Source organism: Tupaia chinensis, unplaced genomic scaffold (assembly GCF_000334495.1).
Source record: "Tupaia chinensis unplaced genomic scaffold, TupChi_1.0 Scaffold000049_1, whole genome shotgun sequence".
Classification (NCBI taxonomy): domain Eukaryota; kingdom Metazoa; phylum Chordata; class Mammalia; order Scandentia; family Tupaiidae; genus Tupaia; species Tupaia belangeri.
In genome coordinates this window covers 2,549,808-2,563,124 of record NW_006159507.1, presented here as the reverse complement: position 1 = coordinate 2,563,124, position 13,317 = coordinate 2,549,808, and the positions used below count along the sequence as shown (strand labels likewise).

Genomic DNA, 13,317 nt, shown 5'->3' with positions numbered 1-13,317 from the left:
GGGCACGGTCCCTATAGCGAAACACCTCAAAAAAAAAAAAAAAAAAAAAAGAACAAATAAAGCTTTTCCCTACTACTATTTCTACAGTCCATAGCAGCCTTCAGGAAAATTGCAGGATTTTATAAATACTACTTAAAAATAAATTTTGAATCTGTTGCTTAAGAGAACTCTGCCCTGAATATTAAGTCCCAAAATGCAAACGTAAGTTTTTGCCTTTAAAGCTGCCCTTAACAATTATCTTCTACAAGGTAAATTAGGACAAAACTTTGTTAGTTTGTTTTATACATAGTAAAATTAGGCTAAGAAGTCTGAAACACAAAAGACTTCAGCTTCCCCTTGCTGGAAAAAGTTCATGCTCTGTCATCACCTCCCTGCCTTCCACACTGATGAGGGCCTTTCATCTCTTGGGGCTTTTCCCCCCTAATATGCAGGACTTTAAGACACCAGTTCAGAAAAAAATGCTCATTTTATTCTCAAGCCCTAACTTTACGGAGCATACATCAACACTAGCATATTCAGAGGGATGATGAAGGAGTTATGGGTACCTGGAAAAGATTCCTTTATTCCAAGTTCCCCAGGTCCTAACACCGGCTTAGTGACACAAAAATCTCAAAAAATTATCTCAGGGTCAGGTGGTGGTGCAGGGGTTAAGGAACCTGGACTCATGTGGGAAAGTCCCGAGTTCTTGTCTTAGCACTTCCCTGAGCACACAGAAAACGGCACACCTGTTGTCTGGGCAGCTGACACTAGAAGTGGGTCACGGCATGAGGATCCCACTGAGGGTGCCCCCCTCTTTCTCATGGAAAAAATAAATAAGGTCTAAAGAAAATTAGTCACACCCTTGGCTGGCAAATACCATTTTATGAATGTCAAATACTTTTTATGGGCTATAAGGAAGAGCAATATGAGTATATTACTGCACAAAAGCATGTTTTTGTGGGTTTTTTAAAATTATACATGATGTGTTCGAAAGTGGTCAGGCATGAAGTTTGCCCAGCAGTGAATCTATCCGAACTTCCCATCCTGGGGCCAGACAGTAGCACAGTGGTAAAATGTGACAATCCATGAATCCATGGAATCCCCATGAGGGATTCCACTTCAAGTCTGAAAACCTCCCTGAGTACACCAGACTCATGCTTGCTCAGGTCCAGGAATGGCTGAAGGCTGGGGGTACATCACAGCATCAAGATCCTATTGGGGCTGGGATCAGCAGATGGCATAATGGTTATGTCGCTGTACTCCTAGGTAGTCAACTGTGGTTCAAGTCCTGGACCTGGCAGCTTAAAATTCATGCCAGGCGTGTGTGTGTGTACGTGCTCAAGATCCCAAGAGAATGGAGAAGGGAGTGCAGCATGGCCATCTCTCCCAGGAGGTGATATTTCACTTTCTGTCTCTCTCATGAGTGCATGCATCCTATAGCAAAAATCTCTCTTAAAAAAAATTATTTTTTAAAAAAGATCCTGTTGGAGTGCTGTCTCCCTTTCTCTGTCTCTCTCACCCATGGAAGAAATAAAGAAAGAAACTCAGGCTAGCAGGTGGTGTGGAGGTTAATGAGGTTGTCTCCCACATGGCTGACTACTATGGGGATTTGAGTCTTGAGTCCCAGACACAGAGGCTTGAAAAACACTATGCATATGCGCATGTGTGTCCAAAATCCTGAAAGCAGAATGGAAAAGAGACAGGCATGGCCACCCCCTGGGGGATGATTTCTCACTTTCTCTCTCTCCTGTCTTCTTCTCCAGCAAGCACACTATAGCAAAATTTAAAAAAAAAAAAAAAAGAAAGAAAGAAAAGAAAACAAATTTTAAAGAGAGACGAGACCATACTGCACAGTCAGAGTGATTCATTTAATATAGAAGTAAGATCCTTCTAGAAATGGTTTATGGGGCCAGCAGATAACGTGGTAGTTAAAGTGCTGGACTCCCACCCACATGGCTGACCACAGTTCAAGTCCCAGACCTGATGGCTTGCTTTCTCACCTTCTTTTTTTTTTTCTTTCATCACATTAAAAATAATAATAACGGGACCAGTAGTTAGCATAATGGCTATGTCGCTGAACTCCCATGTAGTCGACTGCGGTTCAAGTCCTGGACCTAGTGGCTTAAACTCACGCCAGGTGCATGTGTGCGGATGCCCAAGATCCCAAGAAGAAAATGGAGGAGAAGGGATTGCGGCATGGCCATCCCCCCGGGGGGTGATTTCTCACTTTCTGTGCCTCTGTCTCACTCTGCCTTTCTGGCAAGTATACGTGCCCTATAGCAAAAACCTCTCCCCCCCAAAAAAATAAATAAATAAATAAAATTAAATAGTCATAAAAAAGATAGTTTACAGAACTATCTGTAATAACACTTAGTCTATTCTTTCTCAACCAAGAGTTAAATCTTTCTAGTATGAAATAACTACTTAAATTATGGAAAAACATCATTCTGATAACTAATTTTTTTAACTAGAATAACACACAACTTACAGTGTAGTAACTCCACTCTTGTGTAAGCATATCATTCCCCTTTGTAACATGTGATATTTCCATACAAGATGTGTTTTATAAAAAAGAGAGTCAGCCCATGGTCTAGGAGTTAAGGGATTTAATCTCACATGGCTGACTGAAGTTCAAATCCTGGCTCTGGGGGCATGGTGGCACCCACCCTATAGCAAATCCTGGCTCTGGCATCCTTCATGTTGGGCCTGTGTGCATGCCCAAAATCTTGACAGAATGCATAAATGGAGAAGGGATTACAGCCTGACTATGCCCCATTGGTGGGTGCTTTCTCACTCTTGCTCTGACACACATTGGTGAGAAAGAGAAGATAAAAAAGAAAAGAAAGGGGGGAAAAAGGAAAGAAGGAAGGCAAAGAGAGAAGAAAAACAAAGGAAAGGAAAAAAGAGAAAGATCTCAGAAAGGAAGGAAGGAAGGAAAGAAAGAAAAGGAAAGGAAAGGAAACGGGAAGGGAGGGGAAGAGAAGAGGGGGGAAGAGAGGGGAAGAGAAGGGAAGGGAAGAAAAAGGAAGGGAAGGGAAGGGAAGCAAATAACCAAACGGGAATTTGGCCCAACGCTGGACAAGTTCCCTTTTAAGACAGCCAAGAACATTTAATTGTGCCCCTTGCAAGTCCTGCAGTAAATCTGATGTAACAAGAATACACAGATTCAAAGGAGTACTCCAGGTCCTTGCCATGATAAAGCATCACTAATACCAACAGCAATTTTAGGTACAACTATTCAATATTCAACAGAAACTTACTGAGCATTTACTACATGTGAACCCGTAAGGGGCAGACTGTACATTCTTATCTCCTAAAAGAAACCTATTTATTAATTTTTTCTTTAAAGAAAACAAGAAGAGATCTTTAAGCAACTGGCTATACATATATTAATCTGCTCTTTTCAGTTTTGGGGAGATTCCACTCCTAGAGAAACTTAGCCAACAACAACAAAAAAGGAACACACCACTTTCCTACAATTTGAATCAAGTCCTTTACAACAGCCTTGAAAATATCCATAACATATCCCCACCATTCCTACAGCTAGCAGTTATTCTGAGATCCCTTCCTGACACATCTTTCTAGCTGGAATGTGGTTACATGTTTTCTGTAAGTAAGCTCACTTCTCACTGTTCCCTTCTTCCCTAGCCCGTGAAGCAGTTATTCCTTGACTCCAAACATCTGTAGGCAGGGTAGCAAGTCAGTCACTATCGTCCTACATAATCATTTCTAAAATGACTACTTTAAGATCAATATCAAGCAGAGCCAGCAGGTGGCATGGTAGTTAAGGTGCTGGACTCCCACGTGGCTAACTGCAGTTCAAGTCCTGGACTGGCAACTTGCTTTTCCACTTTCCTTCTCTCTCTCTCTTTCATGAGTATCCTATAGCAAAATTTTAAAATAATAATAATGATAAATAAAATCAATAGATTTTTTTTAAAAAATCAGTGTCAGGCAAATAGTGTTCAATAACAGGTTCAAATATATTAAATCACATAACAGTAAGAGGTTCTTTAAAAGACATATGACGGGCCAAGAGGTGGCGGGGTGGTTAAGGCACTAGATTCCCAACATGGTCGACTACCATTTGAGTCCTGGACCTGGCAACGTGCTTTCTCATTTTCTCTTTCTCTCTCTGTCCCTCTCTGGTAAGTACATGTGACCTGTTGCAAATTTAAAAAAGAATAATAAATAAAATTAAATGATTCTTTAAAAAAAAAGACATATGATCAAACTACTTGAAAAAAAAGAAAAAAAAAAACTATGTATTATACTTGATGCTCAAGAGAACAAACAGGAGAATTAGCCCTGAGGAGACACACTCACAAGACAATAAAATGAGCCAAAAGTAATGCCTAGAAACAACCCACGCTGCTCAAGACATTCACTTCCAATACAAGGGACTGAATGGGCCCTGTCTAATACTCGGCCTGATGCCAAGTGGGCAGTGGAAGATCTTTCCACACAAATATAACTGCTGGGTGGTCCATTTAAAGAAACAGTTCCTAAATGAGGACTCACTCTTTACTGTTCATCTTAAAAAATCATCCCACCCTACTAACATGAGAACATTCACTTCTGCAGCCTAATGAGCTATAAGTCTTATTTTCTAGTCTTGGAACCTTATAAAGCTCCCCTTCCCCCTTGTCTAGAGACAGTCTTTAAAATAACTAAATTCAAACACATATTATTTTTGTAAATTTTGGTTTTTAAAAAAAATCTAAACTTGGGGCCTGCAGGAGGTAACGGTTAAGATGCTGGATTCCCACATGGTCAGCCAGTTTGTCAAGTCTCAAACCTGGCAGCTTGCTTTCTCACATCACCCCCGCCCCCCAGTCAAATTAAATAATAAAATTAAATAACTATTTTTTAAATATAAACTTATTAAAAAGTAAAAAATGTATTAAACCAATCAAATGAATACCTATTTGTGATCTGCTGGAGGCTGTTAGGGTAGTGCTGTAAGGCATATTCTACAGAACAAGAAGGGGTGTGGTTCAACTCAATAGGCAGTGGCTTTTCCTTTCAGAAAAGAGAAATCATAGTCCATAACCATGTGCCATCCACCTAGAAACAAAATTGCATTCATCATCATCTGAATGCAACACTACCGGTGCCAAGACTCAGTTTCTAAGAAACCAACCTTGCCACTAGGTAGTAACCAGCGTCAAATCACATCAAACTTCGGAGCTGGGCTTTCGGTTCTACTCCCAACTCAGAAAGTAAATAAAAATCCAACTCTTGGCAATCCACTGCCCTGTGCCTCAGTTTTCCAGGTTTCCCACAGCACTTTATAATGTGCTATTTGACAGTCTCAACTGTACCAATCAGAAAGCAAAAACACTGAACGAAACCTGAGGCACAGCAACACAATTCTCTGAAAAAGAAAAGCATTATACAAAGTCAGTGTGATGAGTACAAATCCACTCAATGAGTTTTATACAAATTCTCTAACTTCCTTATCCTTCAGTTTCTTCATTCCCCAAAAAGTGGGTTAACTTCTCTACTTATTACCTCAGAGAGAGGGAACAGTGATGTGCTTTCAGCTCTCAGAAGAAAAGTGCTGGAAAGACTCAAAAGTATTAATGCAGGTAGCGTGTTTTGCAGTGCTCTTACAAAAGACTTTAGAACCCTAACACTCATAAAACACTCAGTTTTTGGGAGGGTCTAGATGATCACAAGCTGCTAGTGGCAAATGAAGCTTGATTCATAAATCTAACTTCTATTAGAAAACCATGTTGAGGGGCCGGCAGGTGGCGTGGTAGTTGGGGGTTGGACTATCACATGGCTGATAGTGGTTCAACTCCCAGACCTGGCAACTTGCTTTCTCACTTTCTCTCAGTCCCTCTCAGGTCAATTAAAATAAATTAATTAATTTAATTAAAAATAAAATAATTCTTTAAAAAAAAAAAAGAAAAAGAAAACCATACTGAATTAGTTCCATAAGTCTGAAAACAAAAATTAAAGTAGTCTGAGAAATCAAAGGCTTTTTAAAACAAAACAAACCGTAACAGTTTCTATGACCAAGACACTTACTGAACAGTTGTGTTTAATGACAACTTCAGTGGTCAGTTTGCTGCCTAAAGGGTTTTTTACTTCTTGCCAACAATTTTTGTGTACATTTTCTAATTAAGTCTCAAGAGTAAAAAAGGAATTTAAACTGAATAAAAAGTTCTTGTTTCTCTACTATTACAGCCAGAAACAAAAATCGTTTTGACAAAAGCCACTGAAGAATTCCAAAGTATCACTGATTATAAACAGGACTGAAATTATAAAGCCAAATCGTGTACCTTAAAAAGAGGGCGTTCCGGAGACAATGTTGTTTTCGTTCAGTTCTAAGAGGTTATGTGGTTAGGAAACTCCTGGAAAAAAAAAAAATAGTAATAGTTTACTAGGGTAGATCTTTTTCCTGAAAACAAAGACATACATTGCTCAAGTTTGGGGTAAACCTACAATCTACCAGTAGGGAAGCTTCTGAAAGCATGCTGTCCTGGCTTACAGCAGAGCACCATAGTCTATCAAAGACACAACTGCCTGGGAACTGCATACTTCACAAAGGACTGAACTTTCCTTTTCCAGTCTCAGTTATTTACTAATGAGAGAGCTGTGAAGTGTTTTGTTTTGTTTTGTTTTAAAAGGAACCAGACCTCATATACTGGCCAATCAAATAAGACCGATTTTCAAATTTATGGGTTCCCCACCCATACAACTACTGGCTAAATACTTTATTCTTAAAAGTCCTTACCATATGCTTAATGATATGAATGCAAACACATGGAAAAACTTACCAAAAGGCACTCTGTACAGATATAATTATACTGAACTGTAAAATACAACTTAAGAAAGAGCACATTACTTCTCATAAATCCAAATCATAATCATTTTTCTAGAACTGGATTTTAGGGGCAGAATTTGAGATTCATTCCCAAACTCTCAGGTCTCATTTGTCTAAAGGTCCTTCGTTTCTCTTAAATGGTGAGGGTCAATAACAAACATAGTTCCTTACCTTGAGATGCTTTTTGCATTTTTACAACACAAAGTGTTTCTGCTCATTTTAGTTTCTCACTGCTACTTTGGCTTAACAGACAACAGAAAGTTACTGTTCACTGTCTAAATTATTTCAGAAATAAAATGATGAGCTCAGATTTGTTCTCCAGTACTTAAACAGTTCAGAGTCCTTTTTCTGTCAACAGCACACTCTACTTATGGCTTTTCCATCTAGAACCCAGATGTCCCATAACCTTGCCTATTCAAAAGACTGCCCTAAATAGGAACAGAAAAAAGCCACTGAGCAGCCCAAACAAATGTCCAAGACCATCTAACACAGCCCAATGCCTTCTACGAAGGGGGACCTCCCTCAACGCAAGCCCAACTATGCAGAACAAGTGTCAATTCTGGGCATCCAGTCTTCAAGCCCAACGCAGAAGTAAAAAATTAAAATGGAAAAAGGAGCTGCCATAGTCAGACATAATTACAACAGTAAGAAACCACCACCATCAACTGGGCAGTGAAGAGAGAGAGGAGAGATACGGCAGTCTGCAACCACTGAATCTCATACATCTGCTTGAGTGAGAGCTGAGATTCCCAGGTACATTCATACTTCCATGAGCAAATCCAGTTTTTGAAATCAAGTCAATTTCAAGAGATAACTCAAACCATCATGATTATACCAGTGTTATCTATATAGCACTTGTTCCAAGCAATGGCAGAGAGATGAAAGACTGTGGCTAAGCCCAATTTCCTTTTCTTCCTAAGAAGGCATACCAGAATGCAAAAGAGTAAATTAAATTTGCTGCTGTACTCATTCAACAAATAATTACTCAATACCTTCTATTTCCAAGTAGTACTCTAAGCACTGGAAAGAGGTGTGCACAAGTAAGACACAGTCCTTGTCCTCAAGGAATTCATGTTTGTATAGCATTAACCTTGAACCCAATACATATTTTTTACAACTTTTTAAAATAAGTAATTCACAGTGGCATTTTAATTAGTAGCAACGAATCATCTATAATACATATCACCTTACAGCTGAAAAACACATAACAACATAAAAGACTCCTTGGCTATGAACGGTTGATTCAGGATAAGGGCAAACCACCTAGCACACAAGCTGTTGGGGTATGAGGGGAAAGCTCCTAACTGGGGATCTGAGTTTGTACTCAACTCTGCCACTCAGCTGAATAACCCTGAGCAAGTTACACCTGCAGGCTTTAGTCATCTTGTTTTTGTTTGTTTGTTTGTTTTTTTAGTTTTATTCACAATAGACGGTGGGTACGCACAGACAGAAAAGAGAGAGAAGCATCCTTGACAGGATCCTGTCACGCTGCAATCCCTTCTTGGCTAACCTGCAGCTCATCGGGACCCCGAAAACTGGCGCACACACACGAGTGTGCTTTTAAACTGACCCTGGGAGCCGAGCCCACAGCTGGCCACGGAGCTTCCAGCACAGTACTTCAGTTAGCTACTGACTGTGCCACCAGTTCAGGCCTGGGTTTCAGCCTTTTAATAAATAAAATGGGGTTACAACCACCAATTTGATTAAACAATTTTTGTGTACATTTTCTAATTAAGTCTCAAGAGTAAAAAAGGAATTTAAACTGAATAAAAAGTTCTTGTTTCTCTACTATTACAGCCAGAAACAAAAATCGTTTTGACAAAAGCCACTGAAGAATTCCAAAGTATCACTGATTATAAACAGGACTGAAATTATAAAGCCAAATCGTGTACCTTAAAAAGAGGGCGTTCCGGAGACAATGTTGTTTTCGTTCAGTTCTAAGAGGTTATGTGGTTAGGAAACTCCTGGAAAAAAAAAAAATAGTAATAGTTTACTAGGGTAGATCTTTTTCCTGAAAACAAAGACATACATTGCTCAAGTTTGGGGTAAACCTACAATCTACCAGTAGGGAAGCTTCTGAAAGCATGCTGTCCTGGCTTACAGCAGAGCACCATAGTCTATCAAAGACACAACTGCCTGGGAACTGCATACTTCACAAAGGACTGAACTTTCCTTTTCCAGTCTCAGTTATTTACTAATGAGAGAGCTGTGAAGTGTTTTGTTTTGTTTTGTTTTAAAAGGAACCAGACCTCATATACTGGCCAATCAAATAAGACCGATTTTCAAATTTATGGGTTCCCCACCCATACAACTACTGGCTAAATACTTTATTCTTAAAAGTCCTTACCATATGCTTAATGATATGAATGCAAACACATGGAAAAACTTACCAAAAGGCACTCTGTACAGATATAATTATACTGAACTGTAAAATACAACTTAAGAAAGAGCACATTACTTCTCATAAATCCAAATCATAATCATTTTTCTAGAACTGGATTTTAGGGGCAGAATTTGAGATTCATTCCCAAACTCTCAGGTCTCATTTGTCTAAAGGTCCTTCGTTTCTCTTAAATGGTGAGGGTCAATAACAAACATAGTTCCTTACCTTGAGATGCTTTTTGCATTTTTACAACACAAAGTGTTTCTGCTCATTTTAGTTTCTCACTGCTACTTTGGCTTAACAGACAACAGAAAGTTACTGTTCACTGTCTAAATTATTTCAGAAATAAAATGATGAGCTCAGATTTGTTCTCCAGTACTTAAACAGTTCAGAGTCCTTTTTCTGTCAACAGCACACTCTACTTATGGCTTTTCCATCTAGAACCCAGATGTCCCATAACCTTGCCTATTCAAAAGACTGCCCTAAATAGGAACAGAAAAAAGCCACTGAGCAGCCCAAACAAATGTCCAAGACCATCTAACACAGCCCAATGCCTTCTACGAAGGGGGACCTCCCTCAACGCAAGCCCAACTATGCAGAACAAGTGTCAATTCTGGGCATCCAGTCTTCAAGCCCAACGCAGAAGTAAAAAATTAAAATGGAAAAAGGAGCTGCCATAGTCAGACATAATTACAACAGTAAGAAACCACCACCATCAACTGGGCAGTGAAGAGAGAGAGGAGAGATACGGCAGTCTGCAACCACTGAATCTCATACATCTGCTTGAGTGAGAGCTGAGATTCCCAGGTACATTCATACTTCCATGAGCAAATCCAGTTTTTGAAATCAAGTCAATTTCAAGAGATAACTCAAACCATCATGATTATACCAGTGTTATCTATATAGCACTTGTTCCAAGCAATGGCAGAGAGATGAAAGACTGTGGCTAAGCCCAATTTCCTTTTCTTCCTAAGAAGGCATACCAGAATGCAAAAGAGTAAATTAAATTTGCTGCTGTACTCATTCAACAAATAATTACTCAATACCTTCTATTTCCAAGTAGTACTCTAAGCACTGGAAAGAGGTGTGCACAAGTAAGACACAGTCCTTGTCCTCAAGGAATTCATGTTTGTATAGCATTAACCTTGAACCCAATACATATTTTTTACAACTTTTTAAAATAAGTAATTCACAGTGGCATTTTAATTAGTAGCAACGAATCATCTATAATACATATCACCTTACAGCTGAAAAACACATAACAACATAAAAGACTCCTTGGCTATGAACGGTTGATTCAGGATAAGGGCAAACCACCTAGCACACAAGCTGTTGGGGTATGAGGGGAAAGCTCCTAACTGGGGATCTGAGTTTGTACTCAACTCTGCCACTCAGCTGAATAACCCTGAGCAAGTTACACCTGCAGGCTTTAGTCATCTTGTTTTTGTTTGTTTGTTTGTTTTTTTAGTTTTATTCACAATAGACGGTGGGTACGCACAGACAGAAAAGAGAGAGAAGCATCCTTGACAGGATCCTGTCACGCTGCAATCCCTTCTTGGCTAACCTGCAGCTCATCGGGACCCCGAAAACTGGCGCACACACACGAGTGTGCTTTTAAACTGACCCTGGGAGCCGAGCCCACAGCTGGCCACGGAGCTTCCAGCACAGTACTTCAGTTAGCTACTGACTGTGCCACCAGTTCAGGCCTGGGTTTCAGCCTTTTAATAAATAAAATGGGGTTACAACCACCAATTTGATTAATCATACAATTAATAAAACACCAATCACATGGTTCTTGAGTAGATTAACTAGTAACATAAGTGAAATGCTTAAAAACTGTGACCTGCCATATCAGTTAGCTGGTAAACATTATTTCACTAAGGTACACCACAACTGGTATTATAAAATTGATAAACCACATTCAAACACATTATTTCTTTATTTGCCAGAGAGTCCTTGAGCTCTCCAGAGAGAGAAAGAGCGCACGCACTTCCCCCAAAGGAGCATGGTCACTCCACAATCCCTTCTCCTCCATTCCTTCATCCCCTCAGGATTCGGGGCCCACATGTACATATACCTAGAGTGTTTTTCAAGCCACTGAATCCAAACCTCACAGCCATATAGGATCTGGCTCCCTTAACCACCAGGTCACAGGTCGGACCTCAAAACATATTATTAAAGAAGAAGGCCCAGCCTAGGTGGCATAGTTACAACATACAGACTGCAGTACTAGGAGCACACGGTCAACCATGGCGTTGTCCTGAAATCCAGGTGAGCCTGATGGTACTTTCTCTCTCTCCCTTTCTCTCTCCTCTCTTCTCATGCACATATATACTCTCTACTATTTAAAAAGAAAAAAAAAAAAAAAGTAGCCAAGGACCTCATGTAGAAAACATGCATTATTAGTTTATTCTTTATTCCTTTTTATGTTTGGTACTTAAATAAATTCTCAACCAACGGGGAGGGGGGGGAAATGCTATCTAGAACTAGTTATACACTAACCATTATAGACTATAAAGGTTTACTTTACTACGAACCTAAAAGAAAACTTATTGACCTAACTGTATTTGACTGTCATCTAGGTAAAGGGTCACAGAGCCTCAACAAGCAGGACCTTAAGTTGTGCAATAAAGAACATAAGCTTCCGAGCACATACTGATCATTACATATAAGTTATCCTCTTTCCGCCAGGGCAAAAGACTGCCTACCATTTACATAGAAGTACGATGGCCTCAGGAGACAGTGCCCTATTTGTAACAGGGTGGAATCTGCAAGGGCAGAAAATTCATGCCGAAGTTAATTTTAATCTATAGAAAGCACAGACTTCAATAAAAAGCAAAGGCACAGAGAACCAGACAAGATCTAGTAAGATCACAATGCTGATCCCTGAGGGGAGCCTATAATACAGTAATAGTTTAAGGCGCATTATCTGCGCACTTCATCCCCAGAAAAGACACATTTCCAACACCTTTTCATGATTAATGAGGCACACTTATGTCATTACAGACTACACGGCCACCTTGGCTGAGGTGAAACACAGAATGGAACCTCAAACACATCACACTAAAAGCACAAATCCAAAGGCAGATTTAATTCCATTGATCTGGCCTTTTAGGACTAGCCATAAGAGATGACTATGGCCTAGAGAGAGAACCAAAGTAGCTTCTGATTCGGTTCATCAATTCAGATAAAGTAGAAAATAAATTGCTCTGGAGGCAGTTCAATACCAAATGGAAAGCTGCATTAAACACTATCAATCAGCCTTTAGAAACTAGATTTTACACACAGCTGAGATACAGAGCGACAACCACCAACCACACAAACTTAACTGACTGGAGGCTCACTTAACTTATTCAATAAAGCAGAAGATTATAATTCAAAGGAAACTAAGTTTTCCAGCAGTAACTTTGGATGTAGTTACTAAATCATTTTTAACATGGCAGATTACAATGATAATTTAGAAGATTGCTTCCTTCACCCCAAAGGTTAATAAAGCACACTCCTCTTACCTCTAAGTCCCTCCCCCCACACACACCTGTGAAGCAACTTAATGTTTTAGCTTAAGTTGACGCAACACACAAAAGTAAACTGTTAAGTCTTCAAACTATTTCAAGGGCACATTTAAAACTAAGTGTTATTTAATCAGACTTTCTATTGATCTGAAGTTACAACAAAATTCATCCCAGAAAGAAAAAATGCCACCCTAGCTATGCTGGTGCGCAAGTAGGGAGGCACTGGCAACAGGCAGATTCCATTATCCCACATGAAAAGCACCCGAGCATGGAGGAGGCAGTGTGGTGAGTGGGAAGAGCGCCGGCTCCAGGGCCAGGCCAGCCCGGACTCCAGTCTGAACACTCCCTGGGACAGGACCCTGTGCCAGGTACTTGGCCTCTCAGGAGAGACAACAGGACTCTCAGCAATGATGACTCTCACTAGAAGGTTTGTGAGTACTAGAAAAAATATGGTCAATCTCAATCCTTGGTACAAAGGACGAGCTCAATGAACCGCAGCTTTTATATAATTAGATAAATTCAACCTGCCGTGGGAACCAGCAGTTAGCGTAATAGCTATGTCGTTGGACTCCCACGTAGTCGACCGCGGTTCGAGTCCCGGACCCGGT

The 13,317-nt window shown here is 39.9% G+C and overlaps 1 protein-coding gene across 6 annotated transcripts in view; it reads right to left on the bottom strand.

Annotated features, from left to right (window-relative positions):
* The window catches only part of STAU1 (staufen double-stranded RNA binding protein 1), a 50,896-nt gene extending 42,118 nt beyond the window's left edge, over positions 1-8,778 (bottom strand). For 2 of the 6 annotated variants that reach the window (XM_027775152.1, XM_027775170.1), the window contains exon 1: positions 6,270-6,367. Coding sequence is in view for 1 of the 6 variants with exons in the window: in XM_027775168.1 (XP_027630969.1) it covers positions 4,904-4,949 (46 nt within the window). In the remaining 5 variants the exon portion in view is untranslated. Of the gene's footprint in view, positions 1-4,903; positions 5,047-6,269; positions 6,369-8,706 lie in introns of those variants that run through there. The other 4 variants (XM_027775168.1, XM_027775175.1, XM_027775147.1 and 1 more) reach the window with 4 other exon arrangements.
* Positions 8,779-13,317: the final 4,539 nt, after the last annotated feature.